This window comes from Pleurodeles waltl, chromosome 1_2, assembly GCF_031143425.1.
Source record: "Pleurodeles waltl isolate 20211129_DDA chromosome 1_2, aPleWal1.hap1.20221129, whole genome shotgun sequence".
Lineage (NCBI taxonomy): Eukaryota > Metazoa > Chordata > Amphibia > Caudata > Salamandridae > Pleurodeles > Pleurodeles waltl.
In genome coordinates this window covers 599416688-599439207 of record NC_090437.1, presented here as the reverse complement: position 1 = coordinate 599439207, position 22520 = coordinate 599416688, and the positions used below count along the sequence as shown (strand labels likewise).

Sequence of the window (22520 nt, the reverse complement as noted above, 5' to 3'; positions counted from 1 at the left end):
ACCTTAACATCAGTGTGGAATCGTAACTCTGCATAACACCAAGAGACCAACAAGGCACTCCTGGCAATAGGTGAGACAAATTGCACAGAGACCATCTGAGAGCCCACCTACAACTGGTCCATGTTGGCAAGCACACTGACTAAGTATCATCCACCCTTGCGGTTGCACGAATGACTTGGTCGTGGCTGTTGTCAGAGTGCCTGCAGCGGCCCACAGATGGCCCACACGCAGCCCAACACAGTCCACGCCTGTCCTGTGACAGCCCATTGAAAGGGCCTCAAAGAAATTCCTGAATGAGGAATCTGTAAGACGAAGTAGTCTGGAAGCTGCTCCACCGACAGGGTGTCAGGACGCGCCAGGGCTTCAGAGGAGGACATCACATCACTGTAGATGCCTGCACAGTCTTCGAGGGACTGGCCTTCATGAAGCCAGGATGTCTCACGAAGTATCTTTGCAGTGGACTCCACCAACACTTCTGATGCACCAAGTTTAAACAGGTTGAACTGTTTACACCAACAGCCTCACCACAAGTGCTTGCAGGACTGAACCACCCTTCTGGCTGTCACCAAATCTGGACTTCATCCACACAGTTTTCGTGCCCAGCAGTACCTGGTTAAATCATGGACTTGTGCAGGGACGTCTGGGTGCTCCCAGCTGCAGCTGTCTGCTGTATTCCTGCGGCCTGCCTCTCGAGGCTGAGAAACGGATGGTGGTGTTTAGTTATTTTATTTTTATTACAGGGTGGACTTTTATTTTTTAAAGTTTGAGGGGAATGTAGTGTCCTGCTGGACACAGTCTAGAGTTTTGCTACACAGCCACTCCTTGAGGGCTGTACCTTATACTCACTCCACACCCATCCAACACAGACGTCAACGGTCAGGTGACCCTGCTAATAAAAAGAGACCGAGTGCACGTGCTTGTGGCCAGTTAACCTACACCCTGCTGACTGTGTCGTTCTTTATCACAGCATGTGGGCCTAGGGCGCACGACATAACACTCCTCCATGTCACGACTCTGGATGTTGAGTGGTAGTGCTTAGAAGCAGGTATGTTATAATTTAAACATTACAAAAAGGACAAGGTTCTTTAATCTTTGTGGTGTGAAATGTACACACATGTACACACCAGGCAGAAAGATATAAGTTTGAGTGAGTACACAGTGGTTAATGTGAGGAAAAAGCAGAACTCCAAGGTGAAATTCGAGCTCAAAACAAAGGGAGGGAGAGCATCAAGGAGTGGGATTGGGGAGAGATGTACACAAGGGAAGGAGCACATGCACTCTCTTGGAGTGTCACCAAAAGCAATGGGAAACTACAAGCAAGCAATAATAATACATGCTTACATTATATAACTAGCAGCGAAGCGGGAGGGGGTTGGGGCACGGAACAGGAGCCTTGCGAAAACAGCATCTGACATCTGATCTTGGTCTTTGAATAAAGCCTGGCGGTGACCGCAGTAGCTCCCATAACCTGATGCAAGCAGTCCCAGTAAGCAATAAAAAATGTAAATAAAGAAGCAAAGATGTTTCACTCACCCACACCATATTCAAGCAGCAAAGCAGGAGGTGGTTGGGGACATTTGACCTCGGTCTCTGAATGCACAGCAAAGGTGCTTTTTTCCCAAAACCTCAAGAAGGTAAAGACCTTAAGCGGACGCAGGGCAAAGAAATACCATATGTAACTGAAAGTCGAAAACATTGTAGAACAGGTGCGTCTGGCTTTGCAGTTGCTGACGGGTCACAGACTCTGTATATACAAGCGGTACCATTTTGGAACAGGATGTTTTATTATAGCCTTAGAGCCTGCCTTAGCAGGCTATACCAGCCATTAAAGGCCACAAGGGAGCGGGACTTTAATTGCCAGTATAGCCCATCTACGAAGGACTATAAGACTATTAGAACATTCTGCCACTAGAGGGCAGAATGTTCTTATAAATAAAACAAAGTCCTCATAGAGCCCGAGGGGATTGAAATCCTCTCGGCTCCATGATGTTGCTGTGAACAAGGACTCAGAGCTTTTACCAGCCAGTAAAAGGCCTGAGCACTCCGTTGTCTCCAATGGAGCTTGCAACATTCCAATTTTATAATATGCATGAACAATGCAACTGGAGAATTAAAGGCAGGGTTTTGGGCTAGTAGTTCAATTCTACGATCAGCCTATATGAGCCAAGAAGTAGCTCGAACTGCCATCACTGAGCCAAGGAACTGTATGAGTTGGGCTTCTGAGGGGCAGCATCAGCAGGTCATATTTCTTGATCCAACCACTGTGGAAACAGGAAGCATGCAGCTTATAAGATGGCAATGGCTGAAGGACGCCCCACAAACGGTTGGGGTGATGTCACTGAATACGTGCCCTAGCTCTCTGGACTGGAGCGCCACCAACACGTAGGAACTGCAGGTGTGAGTAGCAGGCGACAGCCCCAGTCCCAATAAGCAATAAAAAATGCAAATAACAAAGCAAAAACGAATGACGAATGGCAGGATGCTATGATGGCTGCTCGAACCATAAACATCTCCTCTAGGTTGCACCTGATTCAGACCTATTATTTATACTGTGTTTATCTCACCATGGCCAGACTGCACCAAGCAGGTCTTCCCCCGAACCCCACCTGCCCCGGCTGCTCTGACACCCCTGCTGACTGCTACCACATGGTGTTGTCATGCCCGTGATTCAACAATACTGGATGGCCGTGACAAAGGAGCTCTCAGACGTGCTGGCCTAGGAGGTAGAACTCTCCCCTCTGATGCTATTGCTTGGAGTCCTGTAAGGTTTTGGAGGCTCTAGGGTGGATAGGGCGTTCCTGGGCATGGTCACCATGGTGACTAAGCGTGACACCGCAACTCAATGGAAGAACCCAGCTTCTCCGGTGACAGCGCAGTGGCGGAGAGGAGTAGACTGATGTATGCAGCAAGAAAAAGCTGTATTTGAGGCAAATGGCAGTCTGTTAAAGCACAAATACATATGGGGGAAATGATTGGGTCACCTGGGGTAAACCGTTGTCCGCACTGCGACTTGTGCCCATGCATCCTTATCTCCTCTTAATCATCTACCTTGTAATGATGAATACTGTTGCCTGCCTGCACTGTCTCCTAAATGATACATACCCTACTGTGCCATATGAGTGGTTTATTTTGGTTGTGGAAAACTCAGTAAAAATTGGTTATAAAAAAAAAATTCACTTACCCATCCTGTATTCAGGCAGCGTAGCAGGAGGGTGTTGGGGACATCTGACCTCGGCCTTCGAATGCACAGTAAATGTGATGAGATAACAAGATTTACAGGCATGTTTATGCAGCTTAGAGCCAGTGAAAACACAGGTGCTCATGTTAAGTGCTTTTCAACAAAGTAAAAAGTAGTTACTAAAACAGATGCCAAAACTGGACCAGTGGATTGACACTGTAATTGGTCCATACTCTCGAGGAGGGCTAAACACAGAAAGAGGTATGATGCATGCATGCATGCCATGGACAAATGGAGAGAAAGAATACGAGAGCGATGAGTCAGCAAACGGGAAGCCTGTGGCAGGCTGATGCCCACAAAGTACACACAACATGTCTCGAAGAAACAGCGCAAGCGCTGTCTAGCTGAGACCTAAAATATGTAGGTAAAGACTATCTATGCTTACCATATAGTGGCTTCCTTGCTTTGCATGGCTCTACTGATCTGTGGTTATCGTTGTGAAAAAGAAAGGGTGTGTACAAGTGTTTTCCAGGTAGAAGACTACAGGGAAAAAGAAGTTGTTTAGGTAGGTACAGATGGTAGGAGTCCGCTAAACAGGGGAGCTTGAATGTATCTGACTCCATGGTGTAGAGCAAGAGAGCTTTAGAACTAGTGCAGAAATGAGGAAGATAGATAGAAGTGCCAGGACCCAAAGCAAAGAGTATTGAAGAATGAATGTGTAAAAGAAAGAGGTCCTCTGACCAATCCATCCCGGCACCTTCGCAAGCCTCACAGAATGTTGGTTGAAAGGCAAAAACCATAAAAGCAAATGGATCTTTGCATGTGAGTGTACAATACCTTCCGTCCTAATCCATGAGATGAGTTAGACCTCCCTCCCTCCCTGGGATGAGCTGAGGACACAAGGCTGTGTGGGCACTTTTCTTTGTTACCCACGTGTGGTTGAGCAGTAGAAAACAGTGATGGGGCTAGAAAAAATAAACATAGTGATCCCCTCACCAAAAGGGACTCCAACCCATATTCTGTATCATTAATACTGTAAAGGCATAAGTAAATATTTGTAACAGTGGGTGGGACTCACTAACAAGTATGGGAAGAAGTGCTTTCCTGTACATGATAACTTTGAAATACAAAGATTATCTAACTTACAGAAGAAATTGAAAGATAACAAAAATTAAGATATATGCCAAACAATGGTCATTGTTTCTACAATGATTTGAGGACACATACAAATATAAATATGGATATCAAGTCTGTGGTATGAAAAACACCCAGGAAAAATGAGAGCACCAAATTAGTCACCTTAGGAACAGAGTTACGGTGTGTACTCCAAATGCTTCTTCTATTCCCTATCTATTCACCCAAATCACTAAACCACAAGAAAAGGAGAAATAGAGAGGGGACCTAAGATAGGAGGACTTGGATATGTTCCCCATCCCCATACCAACCAAGGAGAACCGGAGTGCTGCTTCATATACACCTGGAAACTGAGCAACACCTCCAGACTGCCCATAACCGAAGCACAAGGAGCTATCACAAAAGCAAGGGCTGTAACATGACTGGCTGGGTTGCACAAGTGACTAGACAAAATACAAATTCCACTGTAGAGGATCGGTCCCGAACGCAGCTGCTATCTGTTCCCATCGGGCTCAGAAAGCAGCACCACCATCTCTATTAAAAAAAACTTTACATGGTCTACAGGTCGAATAGCTAGGAGGCGCTTCCCTTCTCCCCCACTCAAGTGATGCTGATGACAAGGGACCCTTGCCTTCTGCCCTTCTTCCTTCGAGGGATTATCCAGCTGCTGGGGGTAGATTGATGGTCCACCTTCCTTGGACCCCCTTCTGACCTAATGAGCATTAAGAAACAATTAAACATCAGAGAAAATCCTACTAAGTTAAAGAGAAGCAGAAGAATGTGTTTTAAGTGTACATGCCCAAATTGAGCCGATGTGAATAAGCTACTGTGACTGGCAGTGCCCAGCAAACTTAGACACAGATTGGTAGAGTAATTAACATGGCTAAAAATTCATCTTGGCAATAATAGAGCACTGAGTGCAGCAAATTATATATTGTTGAATGCAGTTGCCGATGTATGTCCAGTGAAAACTGATTGGTCTAAGATTTCAAACTGTAAACCTGCTGATCACTTGGAAAGACTTATCAATGTCTTTGAAAGATACACAAGTATATCCTGTCTGAGTGAGATGATTCAGGAAGCTGTAGGCACAGTTTTTGTGCAGGGATTGCTACCGTCTGTTAGGAGACAACTGATGACAATTTACATCAGTTAGCCTGAACTGGTAACAATTGCTAACCATTCGGTGGCCTCACAGGAAGGAAGGAAACAGAATCAAAGCTGACATCACTGAAATTGCAGGACATGCAGAGGACAATCAAGGGGACTGGACGGGAAGCTCCACACAAGGGGGGAGAAAAGGAGGAGAGAAAGGGAGGAAAGGGTAGTGGAAACACCGGGAGACGCAATGGAAGGGTCAGTGGAGAGGCTCCTGGAGCAGGAGATTCTTGCTTTATCTGTGGGACAGTGTACTGGAAGTGCCGGGAGATGCAATGGAAGGGGCATTGGAGAGGCTCCTGTAGCAGGAGGTTCTTGCTTTGCTTGTGATCCGCTGGAACATTGGATATGAGATTACCCTGACACTTTGTCTAAAACATAAAGTCTCTCCAATCAGCTTGGGTTTGCTATGATCACCCAGAGCAATTATCCTGAGTGCCAGGTCAGATAGAAAGGTTCTGTCTGTGCCATGAATACCTTAGTCTTCACAGATCAAAAGGCCCCTTATTTAGATTGTTTTATTAATGTTAAACTACCTGCTTCATCTACACTGGTGCTAGATGCTCAGCTCTAAAAACTTCTGATTCCCCTCAATTTACCTCTTTCAGGCAGTTGGTATTTTAACCAACAAGTTCCCCACCACATTTCTGATCCTGTTTCTCTTTCTCCTGGACCTATCAAAGATAAGCATTCATTTTTGCTTAGTCCAACCTCAGTAGGTACAGATATTCAGGGAAAGTTGTATTGCACTGTGTTTTGTACCTGGATGGTGTATTTCTAAATATATATGCCGCGCAGCGAGAAGATGAGGTGCTTGTAATTTTATGTGAAAGGACAAACTGTCAGACTAATAAGAATACAACTGTCATGTGTCCCAATTTAACCAAACTGATTTTACAGGTACCATCTACATTATGGCCCACAATGCCCAATGATGTGGGATTCATATAATTAATGGAACCAATGAAGATCAAGGTTGATCGCCCATAAAAGCTACCCAGGTCACACCAGTACCCACTGAAACCTGAGAAGGCAGAAGCAGATCACCTTGTAATAGCAGATTTGATCAAGGAAGAGGATTTAGGACGTCATTACGAGTTTGACGGATCGTCGCGGTGGAGGTCACACCACTGTGGCGGTGAAGACTGCCATATTACGAGTACCATGAAGACATCTGCAGAATACAGCCATGTTTCCGTCCGAACCGCCACCATGGACGGACCGCTGCGGCTGGCGGTACGCATCTCCAGGCCAGTGGTCAGGCTGTTTCCCAAACCGTATTACGAGGCTGCACACCAACAGGATTTCCGGGGCGATCTCACCGCCACGAAAAGCCTGGCGGAAACGAACAACATAAAAGGGAACACTCACCCTCAGGAACACAGGCTTGTCCGTAGGCACCATGGCATGCAAATTGCAAGTCTTCCCAATGCTCCTGCTGGCCATTGACCTCCAGGACCAGTGACGCCGACCAAGACACCAACCATAAGTACACCAGCCTAGCACACAATGGAGGGAAGAACATTAGTACACATACACAACAGACACACGCAAAATCGCACATTCACCACACATACATGTTGAAGCAAAGCCAGGACAAGGTTGTTACCATCGACACCAACAGTGCAGATATATTAAAAAAGAGAATAAAATAGGCAGAACGATGTACAAAGTGGCCCAAGGGCCAGTCCCAAAATTTTGCAGTGCCCCGGGCACACTGGGTACAGAATGACGCCCCAACTTGACTCCTGACTGCAAAGTGCTGGCCTGCACAGGGCAGGGGCATCAATGGGGCATGCAGGCACCTTTGGTCTTGACTTGAAGGTGGGGTCCTCAGTCTTGCCTTTGGAAGGGAATGGTTTAGCCGTGAAAGGGGGAGGTGTTTGGGCTTGGCCTTGGAAGTGGAGGGAGTGGGCCTGGCCTTGGAATTAGAAGGAGTGGGCTTTGGGTTTGGGAGGGGTAACTGTGTACTGTGGGGTGGGGGAGGGGCATGGCTAGGACGAGGGGGAGGACTGGGAAGTGGAAGACAGGGGTCTGGGAAGAATAGCAGGGCGCTTGGGGGGAACAGGGACTAGGCCAGTGGTGGGGAACAGGGAAAACTCCTGCAAAAAACGTTTCTTAGGGGCACAAGGTAGGTCATGGGAAGGACGTTTGGGAGTGGAAGGAGAGGGAATGGTTGAGAGGTGTGTATATGAAGGTGCCTTGGGTGCAGGTGCGTGGGTGGATGACTTGTGTGGTGGGTGAGTGTGGGCGTTTAGGTGTACTGGGAGGAGGGGGGGAGGAAATGCAGGGAGATGGCTGGGGATGTGTGAGTGAATGAGGGAGTGGTGTCTGCAGGTTGGGTGGATGTGCTGCATGTGAAGGTGTTGATTGTCGTGGTGTGTGTGCATGTGGTGTATGGGATGCATGTATGGCGGTGTGATATTGTGGTGACGGTGGCAGTGAGGGCACATGTGGCAGGATCTGGGACTGATGAGGTGGTGACTGCAGGTGAGAGTGGTGTTGTGACTGTGAGAGGGGAGGTGGTCGGGGAGTCGATGAAGGGAGTGAATGTTGGCATGTCTGCATCTGAATGTGGTTTGTGTGCAAGGCGGTGGTGGCATTTGTGGTGCTTATGCCTGTCCTGGCGTACCATGTCTGTTGATGTGGATGCATGTGGGTCAGTAAGTGTCCCTTGGAAGGGTGAGGAGAGAGGGATGTGGGTTTGGGAACAGGTAGCTGGAGGGGGGACGGAAGAGGAAGGGACACTGGCTGCCGTCAAAGAGGAGGCCAGAGCCTGAATTGATCTCTGCAGGCCAGCCAGGGCACTGTGAATGCCTTCCACAAACACATTGGTCTGCTGCATCTGGGATGCTAGTCCCTGGATGGCATTCACGATGGTTGACTGCCCTACAGAGATGGACCTCAGGAGGTCAATAACCTCCTCAATGAGGGCAGCTGGGCTGACTGGAGAAGGGGTAGAGGTGCCTGCAGTGAAGGAGATGCCCACCCTCCTGGGTGAGCGGGCACGGGCAACTGGGTGGGGAGCTACGGGAGGGCGGTGCTGGTAAGGGGGTGGCGGACAAGGATGATGCAGGCATGGGCCCAGGTGGGTCGGCCACCACCAGGGTGCGTCTATCGGAGGAGGAGTCTGAAGATGTAGTGGTCGATCTTACCGCGCACTTGGCACACCCCTCACCCTCCGTCTCACTGGTCCTCTTGGCTCCGCTGGTATCAGCCTGGGTCCCATGGGCTGCAGCTTCCCCACTCGCCCGTGCCCCTTCGCCTTTGCCAGATGATGCTGATGCACACAAAGACAGAGGATCAGAGGGAGGGAGCTTTATAGAGATAGAGAGAGAGAGGGTGCAATCGGTCAATGCCAGCACAACAGTCACACAGAGTGACTAGATCTTCTTCTGATGCCATGCCATGACACGGCATGCCCTCACCTACACATGCTACAACAATGGAACACCAAAGGGGAAACCACAGCAATGCACATGTGTACCGCTGATGGTGATACAGATGCAATCGTGCACATGATGAGAGTCATACCCGCCACAACTGCCCACTACCTGCCCACTTCCCATGCCTGTTGAGACACACAATTCCTGGACTACCAAACCAAATGAATCTTGCATGGGTAGTTGCACAGTGACATCTTGTCCCACCTTACTTCACTACGCAAACAGTACCTGCCAGCAGATTGAGGACTCTACATTCACCCCTGGCACAGTGGTTGGTAAGAACTGATTAAAATGGCCTGACAACCAGATGCAATGATCCTGTTGGCATGAGCTGCCTAGGTCATCTTGGTAGGAGGTGACAACACAGATCCCACATTGGAGGTAACTGCCCCTCTATTCACTGCCTGCATGGCCACACATCTATAATGCCAATCCTACCCGGTTGTCTAATACCCATAGTGGACATGAATCTACCTAGTATCCACGCTACAGCTCCTCAATAGTGCTCACCCAGAGCCACTATGGCAACACATATTGCAAGTGATAGTATGTACTCACCCACCTGTGGCTGCTGTGCTGCCCTTGAGCGCCCATCCACCTCAGGGTAGGCCACAGCCAAAATGCAGGCCATTGGGGTGGGGGTTCAGGGTCTGACGGGCACCCTTCCCTCATGGGAAGGACATCCCCAGCTGGGTCTTTCAGGCCCAGCATCTCAGGTCCTCCCACTGCTTTCTGCAGTGGGTGCTCTGCCGAGCATGGTCCCCCAGGGTCCACACTTGCTAGGCCATGGCACGCCATATCCCCTTCTTCTGATGGGCGCTGACCTGCATGGGTGAGACAGACGGAACGACAAATTCATGCAGAGTGGCATCACAGGGACAGCAGTGGACAGCACACATCTCACTACCACACTCACATGTCATCAATCCATGTACCCTCAGACTCCTCACCAATGTCCATTCTCCAGTCACACTCCCTCGTCCCAAGGCCCCCATCCCCATACGTACCACTCACAGACAGGACAATGACAATGGCCTCACCTGCTCCTCTGGTGCCCCATACAACTGCCCATACAGGGGTAGGACCCAGTCTACAAGCTTCTCCAATTCCTCCTGAGTGAAGGCTGGGGCCCTATCTCCTGCAGGACGTGGCATCTTGGCTACCAGAGTCAGAACACAGCAGCACATGCAGTGGAGGTCTTCTGTGCACGGGTGTTAGGAGTCAAGTGAGCATGAGCACATGAAAAGGCTGTAATGGCTGCCGCAGACATCACCGTGACTGCCGATCACCATTGGCTCCTGTCTCCCATAGGCAACCATGTTAACCAATGAGGAGTTGCCCGGCAGTTGCGTCCGCCTACTGCCATGACGTGTTACGCTGGCGGGATGAGCTCACTTCCATCTGTCTTGTGCAAGCAGGACAAGCGGCTGCCATTTTACATGTGCAATGTATATTGAGGGTGCATTGAAGGTGTGTCATGGGTGACATTTGGTGACCTGTGCACAGCTCAACTACGTCCACACAGTCAATGCTGCACATCATGATTCCTACTCCCTCCTATTCCAAGGTACGGTGGAAGGTTGAGGAATGCTCCAGTGTACAGGGCCCTAGTCAACCTTGCTCCCCTGGAAGAGCAACACGTCATTCAGACCTATCGTCAAAACCGTCAGACCATCATGGAGCAGGTGACCCAGTTGGAGGCGGATCTGTTGCTTGCCATTCGTCATCCCAATGCCATCCCTCCCACAGTACAGGTGTCGTCAGTCTTCCACTTCCTTGCCTCAGGGTCCTTCCTTACAGTGGGTTTGGCAGCAGGGATGTCACAGCCCATGCTCAGCAACGTCCTGAAGGACATACTATGCGCCGTGCTAAAACATCTGCCCAGCTACATCAGGTTCCCCCAACATTCCGATTTGGGCACTGTCAAAGCTGCCTTCTTATGATTTGGCACATGTGCCTCATGTGACAGGGGCCACATATGGAACACACATTGCCCTGGTGCCACCCAGGAGGAGTGAACAAGTGTACAGGGACCGTAAAAACATCTATTCCACCAATGTACAGGTGGTGTGTCTCGCTGACCAATATATCACACAAGTGACGTCCAAGTTCTGTGGTTCTGTGCATGACTCCTACATTCTGTGGAACAGCAACAACCCATACATGATGGCACCATTACAGAGGGACCAGGCCTGGCTCATCGGTATGTATCCTTTCATATGTGTGCCCCTCTGCCCTCAACACTCTTCACAACCTGCCCTATCACCCTCCCGGTCTTGACATGGCTCTTACCTCTGTGCACACAGGTGACTCTGGTTATTCTAACCTTCCCAGGCTACTGACACCCGTGAGGCATCCGACTACAGCTGCTGAAAACTGTTTCAATGAGGCCCACGGTAGGACAAGACGGGTCATTGAGAGGACCTTTGGCCTATTGAAGGCCAGATTCCGGCGTCTGCACATCTTTGGAGGTATCCTACTCTACAAACCACAGAAGGTGTGCCAGATCATTGTTGCCTGCTGCATGCTGCACAATCTAGCCCTAAGATGTCACATTCCATTGCTGGATGCAGAGGAGGTGGCAGCTGTACCAGTGGCTGATGAAGGGGACGTGGGGAATGATGAGGATGCAGCTGACTCCAGAGCAGAGCTGATATGACAATACTTCCACTGAGATACAGGTATGTGTCAAATGTATGGTATGTGACCTGTCCAACTGTCTGTCGTGTGCCATGCTACCACCTGGCGTCTGTAATCACTGGAGGTACTGGGTGCAGCTCTGACTGTGGGTGGATTGGGAGGTGGGTTACATGCGCCCATGAGTTGGGTTCTTACTGTGCACAGGTTAGTGCTATTCTCAGCCTTCTGTTGTGTTGCTGCACTTGTGACATCTATGTGCATGACCACTGTTCCCTGAATTGCCAGATCCAGTGCAATATGTGTGCTACACTAGGTGGTTTCCTTTGAATTGCATCCTATCCTGGAAGTCGACATTGGGAGGCTGTGCAACATTACTGTTCGTGGCAGTGGGAACTGTCTTACGTCTGGCACTGTTTGGTGTGAGGGAGGGACCATTGGGGGGGGTATGTCTTGGGAATGTTGGTTTGTTATGGCCATATGGTTTGGGACTTGACTTGCCATCTCAGCCTTGGCTTCCTGTACTTACAATGCATGTTTGTTGAGAGTTGGCATATGTGACTCTGTTAGACCTGACATGCCTTGGGGTGGTCACCCCTAACTTTTTGCCTGCCTCCCTCCACTTTTTGGACTGTTTTTGCTGGCTTTTAGACTCTGCGCACTTTACCACTGCTAACCAGTGCTAAAGTGCATATGCTCTCTCCCTTTAAACATGGTAACATTGGATCATACCCAATTGGACTATATAATATACTTATAAGTCCCTAGTAATGGGCACTGTATGTGCCTAGAGCCTGTACATTAAATGCTACTAGTGGGCCTGCAGCACTGGTTGTGCCACCCACTCAAGTAGCCCCTTACCTTGTCCCAGGCCTGCCATGGCAGGGCCTGTGTGTGCCGTTTCACTGCCACTTCGACTTGGCATTTAAAACTACTTGCCAAGCCTAAAGCTCCCCTTTTTCTACACATAAGTCACATCTAATGTGTGCCCTAGGTAACCCCTACAGCAGGGTGCTGTGTGGGTAAAAGGCAGGACATGTACCTGTGTAGTTTACATGTCCTGGTAGTGTAAAACTCCTAAATTCGTTTTAACACTACTGTGAGGCCTGCTCCCTTCATAGGCTTACATTGGGGCTGCCCTCATACATTGGTGAAGTGGCAGCTGCTGATCTGAAAGGAGTAGGAAGGTCATATTTAGTATGGCCAGAATGGTAATACAAAATCCTGCTGACTGGTGAAGTTTGATTTAATATTACTATTTTAGAAATGCCACTTTTAGAAAGTGAGCATTTCTCTGCACTTAAATCTTTCTGTGCCTTACAATCCACGTCTGGATAGGTTTAGTTGACAGCTCCTTGTGCATTCACTCAAACACACCCCAAACACAGGGTACTCAGCCTCACTTGCATACATCTGCATTTTGAATGGGTCTTCCTGGGCTGGGAGGGTGGAGGGCCTGCTCTGACACAAAGGACTGCCACACCCCCTACTGGGACCCTGGCAGACAGGATTGAACTGAAAGGGGACATGGTGCACTTCTAAACCACTTTTTGAAGTCTCCCCCACTTCAAAGGCACATTTGGGTATAAAACAGGGCCTCTGCCCTACCACCTCAGACACTTGCTGGAGAAGAAACCTGAACCAGAACCTGCATCCTGCCAAGAAGAACTGCCTGGCTGCTCAAAGGACTCACCTGTCTGCTTTCTACAAAGGACTGCTGCCTTGCTGAACTCTTGTCTGGCTGCCAAAGTGCTCTCCAAGGGCTTGGATAGAGCTTGCCTCCTGTTCCCTGAAGTCTCAGGACCAAAAAGACTTCTCTTTTTCATTTGGACTCCTCGTGCGCCGAACAATTCGACGCACAGCTTGCTCCGCAGTGAGAAAATCGCCGCACACCGACGCTGCCCGACGCGACGCCTACGGGGCGACCGGAACTTCGATGCACGGCCTCACATGGACAACGCCGCCCGGCTTCCAGAGAGGAATTCGACGCGAGGCCTGCTGTGAGAAAGAAAATTCCACGCACAGCCTCCCGGAATGACGCGCAGCCGGATAACAAGCCGAGGAATCCACGCACAGACCCTGGGACATCTGGTAATCCCGCGAACCATAGAAGGAGTCAGCCGGCGTGCCGGAAAACGACGCACGTCTTCCCCGAGTGAAAAATAACGACGCAAGTCCGTGTGTGAAGGGGGGAAACAGACACACACACCATTTTTCTTCCCGCAGAACGACGCACGTCTCCCCGCGTGAAAAATAACTACGCAAGTCTGTGTGTGAAGGGGCGAAACCAACGCACACACCATTTTTCCACGCATCTCCTCCTCTGCGGCCCTCTGCGGCCCTCTGCGGAGATTTTCCACTCCTAACCAGGTACTTTGTGCTTGAAAGAGACTTTGTTTGCTTTTTAAAGACTTAAGACACTTTATATCACTTTTCAGTGATATTTCTACAAATTCTCATTGCATCTTATTATTGTGTTGATCTACAAATATCCAGATAAATATTCATATTTTTCTAAACACTGTGTGGTGTATTTTTATGGTGCTATATGGTGTTATTGTATGATTTATTGCACAAATACTTTACACATTGCCTTCTAAGTTAAGCCTGACTGCTCGTGCCAAGCTACCAGAGGGTGGGCACAGGTTAATTTGGATTGTGTGTGACTTACCCTGACTAGAGTGAGGGTTCTTGCTTGGACAGAGGGTAACCTGACTGCGAACCAAAAACCCCATTTCTAACAGACTCCTATAGTGATTGATGTCCCTGTCTTGTTCTACTTTCAGCACATTGTTGTGGTGCACTCTGGTCCCTGCCTCACCTGTTGCCTCCCTTGACACGTCTCCAGCCACTGCCTGCTCCACTGTAATCCTTGCTGCATCTTGCTCCCTCTTCTGTCACTCTCACATACATTGGCAGTACAATGGGTTGACTGTTGCACATGTAATGGCAGTATCTTTCGTACTCATGACAATTAAAGACGTAGGCAGTAACTGTGCTCAATGGTGTTTATTTGGGAGGAACAAGTTCAAGGAGAGATGAGTGGGGTCATGGCGAGGAGGATCATCAGAGTACTTAGGCCAGCTGTGGGTAGTCGAAGTTCAGTATGGTGGCCATGGGACAACAGAGAGATGATAGTGGGCAGTCAACAGGGTGTCTCAGTGACACACAAGGGAGAATGTTCAGGAGAGGGTCACTTCCTGGCGGTGGTCCTGTTATCAATTCCGGCAGGATGTATGGTTGGACGTCCTCGCTTGTGTGGGGGCTCCTCAGCTACAGGAGGAGGGGTGCTGGTGCCCTGCGGGTCCTGTGGCAGGGCCTCCATTCCACTAGCTGCCACTGACATGGAGGGCTCTGATGGGATGTGGCTACTGGAAAGGGCCATCTAAAGGGAGGTAGACTCACGCAGGATAGTGGTGAGTTCCTTCAGCACCCCTGCTATGCAGGCCATGGTGGTACTGTGGGTCTGCCACTGCTGCATGGCCTCATGATGGAGTTCCCTCTGCAGTCTCTGGTTCTCCTGCACGGTGGCAAAGATCTGGGCCATGGTGTCCTAGGTTTGGTGGTATGCACCCAGGACTTGGGTGAGGGCCTCCTGGCCAGTCTGGTGTTGTGGATGCCCAGTCCCTTGGACCACAGATCCCCTCCCACTAACCCTAGCCCCTGTGCCCCTGGTAGAGTGTGCCCACTCCCAGTAGCACTAGGCCCTTCCTTGTCTGGGGTGTGTGCCCTTGACTCTGGCCCCTGTACTGTGAGGCACACTTCTGATTGAGAGGTCCCTGGGGCACAGGTTTGGGGAAGAAGGGCTGACTGAGGTGTTGCAGCACTGCAGACATTGATTTGGGTATGGGGATTGAGCCATGGTGGGTTGAGGATGGTGGTTGGCATTGCAGTCATTGCCATGTGTTGGGATGCTGTTGTAGCAACCAGTAGGTGTGGGCTGTGGTATGGTTGTCCATGCTGGTGTTCCACTGTGAAGTGGGACTGTGATTTTTTGTTGTGTGGGGAGAAATGCATTGTGGGAGTTGTGGTTCTTCACACTGATTGTTATCCGTGCATTGGGGGAGGAGTGTGTGGGGCGGTGGAAGAGGGGTGGTGTGGCATGCAGGGGTGTGGGGTGATTGGGGATGATTAGGGGTGCAGTAGTGTAGGATGGGTGGATTGGGGAGTGGTGGGGGGTTGGAAGGCATGCTGGAAAGGAGTGGTTGGTGTCTTCCAATCTACAAAAAAGGGGACGCCAGTTGCCCCTCAAATTATAGACCAATGAGTCTCAGCGACAACCTCCAGAAAATTGTTAGACAGCCAAATCCTAGAGATGCGAGACCTCTGATGATACCAGTAAGGCCGTCCGGATGCATAGTATCCAAGACCTTCTCCTCCCAGGATGTTAACTCAAGTGGAGGAGGTGGGACCCACCACCAGTCTTGTTCAAGGCGATCTAGTGCCCGGACACCATAGAATGGACCTTCTCCCTAAGGTCATTCCACCTCTTCCTGATATCCTCCCTTGTGCGTGGATAGGTGCCGACTGAGTTGACTCTGTCGACAATCCTATGCCATAACCCTGTTTCCCTGGCCAATGATGTTTGCTGGACCTGGGCTCCCATCAGTTGTGGCTCTACTCTGACGATCTCATCCACCATGACCCGCAACTCATTGTCTGTGAACCGTCAGTGCTTCTGGCGTGACATGTTGTTGGGGGGGAGGGTGTGCTGTGCGGGTAGGGCGCAGTGAGGGATGATTTGTGGTGTGGGGGTGTTTGGATGTGGGTGCTGGTGGGTTGAGGTGGTGGTGTGTGCAAAGTGTGCAATGTGAAGGTGTTTGTAGTGTATGGGATGTGCTTTGTGGCTTGTGTCTCTGTGGCTGGTTGTGGGAGTTGCAAGGGATTGTGGGTGGGTGTGTGTAATATAGTACAGTGAGCAGGTGTGTGTATGTGTTTCAGGTGTGGGGTATTCAAACTGACCAATGTGGTGTTGGCTACTATTGGCGGTGCCTTTTTGTACCACCATGGTGCAAACCGCCAATGGTTTGCCGCTGTGGCTCATAAAAGGGCAGTCGGAATGGCGTCGGCGTGGCAGGGCCGGCAGTTGGACAGTCACTCCTTCGCTGTTGGTCAGCCTGGCGGAGTTGGTTTTGTGGCTGGATTTTGGCAGTTTATTCTTTGTGACTCGTAATACGGCGGTCGCTGTACCACCACCACTGGCAGTATGGAGGCGGCATTTCGCATGCCGGACTTGCCCGAACACCACCAAAGTCGTAATGAGGGCCTTAGTGCCTATTAGTCAATGTAACACCTCAATTTTTCTGATACGCCAGGTAGAGAACAGAAATGTGTACAGGGTTATCCAAGACCTTAGAGCAATTAATGATGTGATTCTATTAAGCTTCCCTGTCGTCTCCAACCAAGCCACTGGTCTTTCTTTCATTCCTGCGAGTGCCTGCACAGTGGTAGACCTCTGTTCTGTCTTCTTTCCCATCCCGATACATGAAGAGAGACAGTGGGGGTTATTACAACTTTGGAGGAGGTGTTAATCCGTCCCAAAAGTGACGGTAAAGTGACGGATATACCACCAGCCGTATTACGAGTCCATTATATCCTATGGAACTCGTAATACGGCTGGTGGTATATCCGTCACATTTGGGACCGATTAACACCTCCTCCAAAGTTGTAATAACCCCCATAATCTCTTTGCATTCTCATTCCAAAGGCCTCAACGTTTCTAGAGTAGGCTGCATCAAGAATTTACAGATCCGCCCTAAAAAGGTACCCAGGATACACATTAGACAGCAACATGGTCTACATACCACTCTGTTGTTTCCCTCCGTGCCCTCAATCCTCCCAACTATGTCCTTTTTGAATCCCATTGTGATGACCGGCAGGAGGTTGCTTGGCTTTTCTAGTTAAGGACCCACTTAAGTGCTATGTGTCCTATTTGTCCTGTGGATCATTTTCAGAAATTTTAATCAATAATATCTTAAGTGTTACAAAGATTTCTTGATCTGCAATTTTGACTTACAGACCCTCTAAATCCTCTCCTAGCAGGACAGCTTGCTGCTGTCAATTGATCACATTGCAGAACAGGAGCCTAACTTCAACCTTTTGAAAGACAAGCAAAAAAGTGCCTTAGGGGCTATAGGACCTCCTTGACCAGCTGTGGAGTGACTACCATCACCCATTTATCTTCCTGAATGATGCAGACTGCTGCAGCTTAAAGAAAGACTTTAAAACTATCCTTTCCAATCCATCTATGCAATTCAGTGGCCCAGAGAGGATCCCAGTCTCTATTCAACGGGCATGTGCCATACACCAAAGGAGGTCACCCATCACACTCTTGAAAGGAGAACAAGCCAGCAAGTTAAACTCTGAGCTTAGAGACTCTTTGTAGAAAAATGACTTATTATCAATGTTGAGCTCAATACTACACAATGGCTTGCAAAGAGCCTTTACAAGGCAGAACTATAATATCCACTCACATGCATTGCTGATTATTGTACTTGTTGAGACTAAGATTTATTGTGTTCTTACATAGATCTAGCTAGAGGAATAATACCACTGCATATGAGGTTTCAAGATTAACAGGTGTTATGTAAAAGATCAAAGGGTTGCTTAGCATCAGGCTGAAGCAGGATTTTGAAGATTATTGAAGGTAACAGTGCTGCATAACAGACTTGAATTATCATTTTAAGAAGAAAAAGAAAATAGAAAATAGTCAGTACGCTGTTAGGATGTGCAAGGATATTTTTAATTTGGCTGGGCTCTGTATTGTGCAGATTTATTTAGTTGCATTAGATTCACTGAATGTTAATGAAATGTTTTGTGGCAACCTTTGCAACACTTTTGCAGACCGCTTTCTCTTAGTCCAAGCTAGATTATGCTAGCGCATTTTCACTGATCTATTTTTCTTTTCAACAAGAGTTACCTCCTTGTTATACTGCAACCTTGACACCTTGACGAATTCCTAAAATACACTACTGTTTAAACCATGCAGGTACAACTTTGAGAATTATACATTTCAGAACATTACTTAAGCATAACTTAATTCACTTATTAACTTAAGGTAAATATGGTAGGAGAGGGTGACTATAGTGGCAATTCCAAAATCCCATCCCCCTTCTACATCTTGAGCTGACTACCATCCAATTTCACTCATCAATGGGGAAGTAAAGATAGACGCTACGGTATTGGCGACCCACCTCAAAAAATGCTCCACATCTTGATCCACCCAGACCACTACAGGTTTATTCCAAACCGAGGTACGAGACATTGCATACGTCACCTTCAAGTGGACCTGGCCCACCGTTATCGCCTGCCTTCCGATCTGGCTGTGTTTTTAATAGACTTTGAGAAGGTGTTTGACATGATATATCTACAGCTGGTGTTGCGGTGGGTAGGAGCTGGTCCCCGTTTCTGTAGGATGGTTCAGGCTCTGTACACTAACCCCACAGCCAGAGTCCTGGTCAGTGGAACTCTCTCACAGATGTTCCTCATTCAGAGGGGTACCTATCAGGGCTAGCCCCTCTCCCTCATCCTTTTTGCTTTGGCAATTGAGCCATTAGCACAACTGGTCAGAGGCGATCCTCTGATCCATGGATGGAGATGGGACTGGGAAAGCGTGGACCGCATAGTCTTATGTGCGGACAATGTCCTCCTCTACTTAGCAGGCCCTACCACAAGTAGCCCCTGCTTTTTCTAACTTCTTCAGTACTTTGAGGAAGCCTCTGGTCTTTGAATGAACTCCTCCAAAACGGTCTTGGCTCCTCCTGCACCATCCCAGGACTTCTTTGATTAGCAAGAAGTCGTGCCCATTCGCCAGATGAGTTTTAAATACTTAGGCATTTGGGTGGCGCTTTTCCCTGACCTTGCTTGGTCATTAAATATCACACCATTGACGCGGAAGGCGAATGCTGACCTGGCCAAGAGGTAAACCCTGCCCTATTTAAAATGATGATCCTTCCGTGGTTTCTATACATCTTTCAGAGCATACCTTTTCTTCTCCCACAAACCTGGATCCAGGCCATGGACAAAACGGCATCCTCATTCCAGTGGAATGGATTTTGACATCACATCGTGTTCCAACCTTGTCAGCATGGCCCATACAAAGGAAGGCTAGGAATGACAAATCTTCATCTTTATTACCTGGCCTCCCGCCGCCTTATAATACATGACTGGTTCAACGGGTAGCGGACAGAGCCTACCTATCTTCTTGAACTCGCTCAACTTGCTTCTCCTTAGATACAAGACCTTCTTTATGGCTCCCCAATTCCTACCAGCACTGTCCTGGTGACTAAAATGGACTTTATGGCTTGGAGGGCGGCTTTTGCACCACACCGGGTGGGCCAACACCCTTATCCAACAAACACCCATTTGCCATGGTACCTGGTTACAGGAGGTGGCGATGCTAAAGGGATTTGAAAGATGAGACTTGATCTGTATTTCCCGACTGGGTGATGCCTGGACAGGGACGCATTTGTGCGCTTTTTCAAGAACTTCAAACCACCTACAAGCAAACATATCCCCAATCTTACAAGTATCTCCAGTTGAGGCACGCCCTTCACTCACACACCTTTGGCACAGATGCACTCCCAGAGTTCAGCTCATTAGAGGCAACACTCCTAATGGGAGCATTGGGAAAGGTGGGTATCTCTTAGATCTATAAAGCACTAATCATCAATCCCCCTGGTAGCCTGGAACATCTTAGAAGTTGCTGGGAGCACTGGGTGAGCCCTATTGAAGACGAAGATTGGAGAGATGCCTTGATGGCACCCATAACTATAACCATATCTTCTAGACTGTGTATGGTACAAATATATTATCTATTTGGAGTCTATCTCTCCCAGTCTAGGTTATACCATGCAGAGCTTCTCCCGGACCCAACATGTCCTCATTGTGGAGCCTCCCCAGCCAATTTCTACCACATGATCTGGCAATGCCCTCAGATTCAGAGATTTTGGTCTGCAGTACTGGACAAACTCTCTGAGGTAGTGGGGTCGGAGATCCCCCTTGGTGGTCCTGCTTGGGGTCCTAGATACAGTGGGGGGCACAAGATTAGATCGCACTTTTCTAGGAACAGCCTTGATGGTTGCTAAAAGGAACATGAGTGCGCTGGAAAGCATCCGTGCCTCCCTCCCTTTCTGACTGGTGCCAAGGTGTGGACTGGTGTGCGTGGCAAGAACAGCCGGTCTATGAGGTCAGGGGCTGTCCACTTAAACATGATCGAATATGGAGGAGGTGACTGGGACAGCTCCCATAGGTCTTGTGAGCCCGGAATTCTCTTGGATCAAGAATGTTGATATATGATTATTCCCGGATGGTTATAACAGTGAAATGCTTGACTGAACTTGTAGTAAAGATGCTTCCCAGTGTAGTAAGTGCCACTACTGTCCTTTTCATTGAAATCTTAATAAAAGTTGTTTATCAAAAAAATATGGTAGGAGAGACAAACTGGGGACAGTAAATCCTGGAAGGACCCCTCAACGAGGGAAGGATAACAACCCCTTTCTTATTAACAATGTGCCGACAGCTTTGGCCTCAAAGTTGTTTGTTTAAATGTTCATCTAATTCAAACTACTGCCTTATAGCTGCTTCATTGTGCTCTGGAACACTAAAAGCATACATAAATACAGAACAATTGCTGCAGAATTAACAAACAAAAATGCATAGAACAACTGATCTATGAGTCTGTCTTCCTAAGCAAGAAAGAAATGAAGACAGTAATAATTGACTAATTTCCACACCTATAGCCTTAAAATATTTAAATGCTTCCAGTGGCATCTGCACAGATCAAAATATAGATAGTTTTACCTTTACAGAATGACATAAGTTTAAACTATACAAACCTTGTGGAGGTATGGCCAAATAGATGTAATCACAATTGAAAACCCTGTTGAGGGAGAAAAGACAATATAGGCAGTCAATAGAACAATGCAGGTTAACAGCATAAAAGAAATGCAGTGGTAAAAATACAAATGTTTCCATATACCACTTAAAGGATATCATTAGGGTTTGAAAAAATATATTGTTTGTATCCTAACGACACTACAATAAGCCTGAACCAGAAAAATACATAGCGGGTAGACATGATGCCTTCTCGTGGAAACTTGTGGGATTCACTAACCTCTCAGTGTAGTGGTTTAAAATGTCATCAGAACACCTTAATGACAATATAAGACCAGACTGTCCATGTGAGCTGTTCAGTATTACAAGTATATTTTTTCAAGACACTGAAAGATAAGAGACCAAACAGCTCACTAATCACCGGGAAAACAAAAGTATATTGCCTGAAAATGAAGGAAGCTGAAATGCTGTAGTGGAAATATATTTTTTGCTCTGTGAAATCTTCATATGAGGGCCACTGGAATTATGTGACAGGGGAGGATCAAATTATGCTGCAAAGTTGACTAAATTGCGCAGCAAGAAAGGGCAAATTATGCAGAAGTACATTTTGTGGCAGTATCACTGCATTATTTTGTTTTTTTACACATGTTAACATTGTCTATGCAAAGGTTCGATCTCATTAGTAGAAGTTTAGTACTTTTGAGAAGAGGCTTCCAATGCACCGTGACACATGTTGCGTTTTTAATAACTTTTGATCCGTTTGGGCTAGATTTTGGGGAGGGAGGGTTAAAATATGCAAATTATGCAGCAGGTGATGTATTATGTGCCAAAATGTTGAAAATCCATAACTATTCAAAAGACGCTACAGTATTGTATACATCTTGTTGCCCTGATCGCATTCGTTTATATTGTGTATATTATATTACATATTAGAGTCAATGACAGACTCTGTAGTCATGATTAATTTGAGGAGTTAGGTACAATTTTGGCACCATGTGACTCATTTTCATGGAAATTGGCAAATTCTGGACACATTCCGCCCAAAAGTCTTAATTTTAGATTTTATTCTTCTCACCAAATCAGGGATCCGTTATTTGGTGTGACCAGAAAGAACGGTTTTCAGTTCAATAGGA

The 22520-nt window shown here is 47.9% G+C and overlaps 1 protein-coding gene across 2 annotated transcripts in view; it reads right to left on the bottom strand.

Annotated features, from left to right (window-relative positions):
- Positions 1–22520, bottom strand: part of MFSD8 (major facilitator superfamily domain containing 8) — a 243487-nt gene that overhangs the window by 174893 nt on the left and 46074 nt on the right. The window contains exon 3 of one of the 2 annotated variants that reach the window (XM_069242303.1): positions 21390–21433. The exons of the other annotated variant lie outside the window; for it this stretch is intronic. Coding sequence (XP_069098404.1) covers positions 21390–21433 — 44 coding nt within the window. The remainder of the gene's footprint in view (positions 1–21389; positions 21434–22520) is intronic. 2 annotated transcript variants of the gene reach the window in all.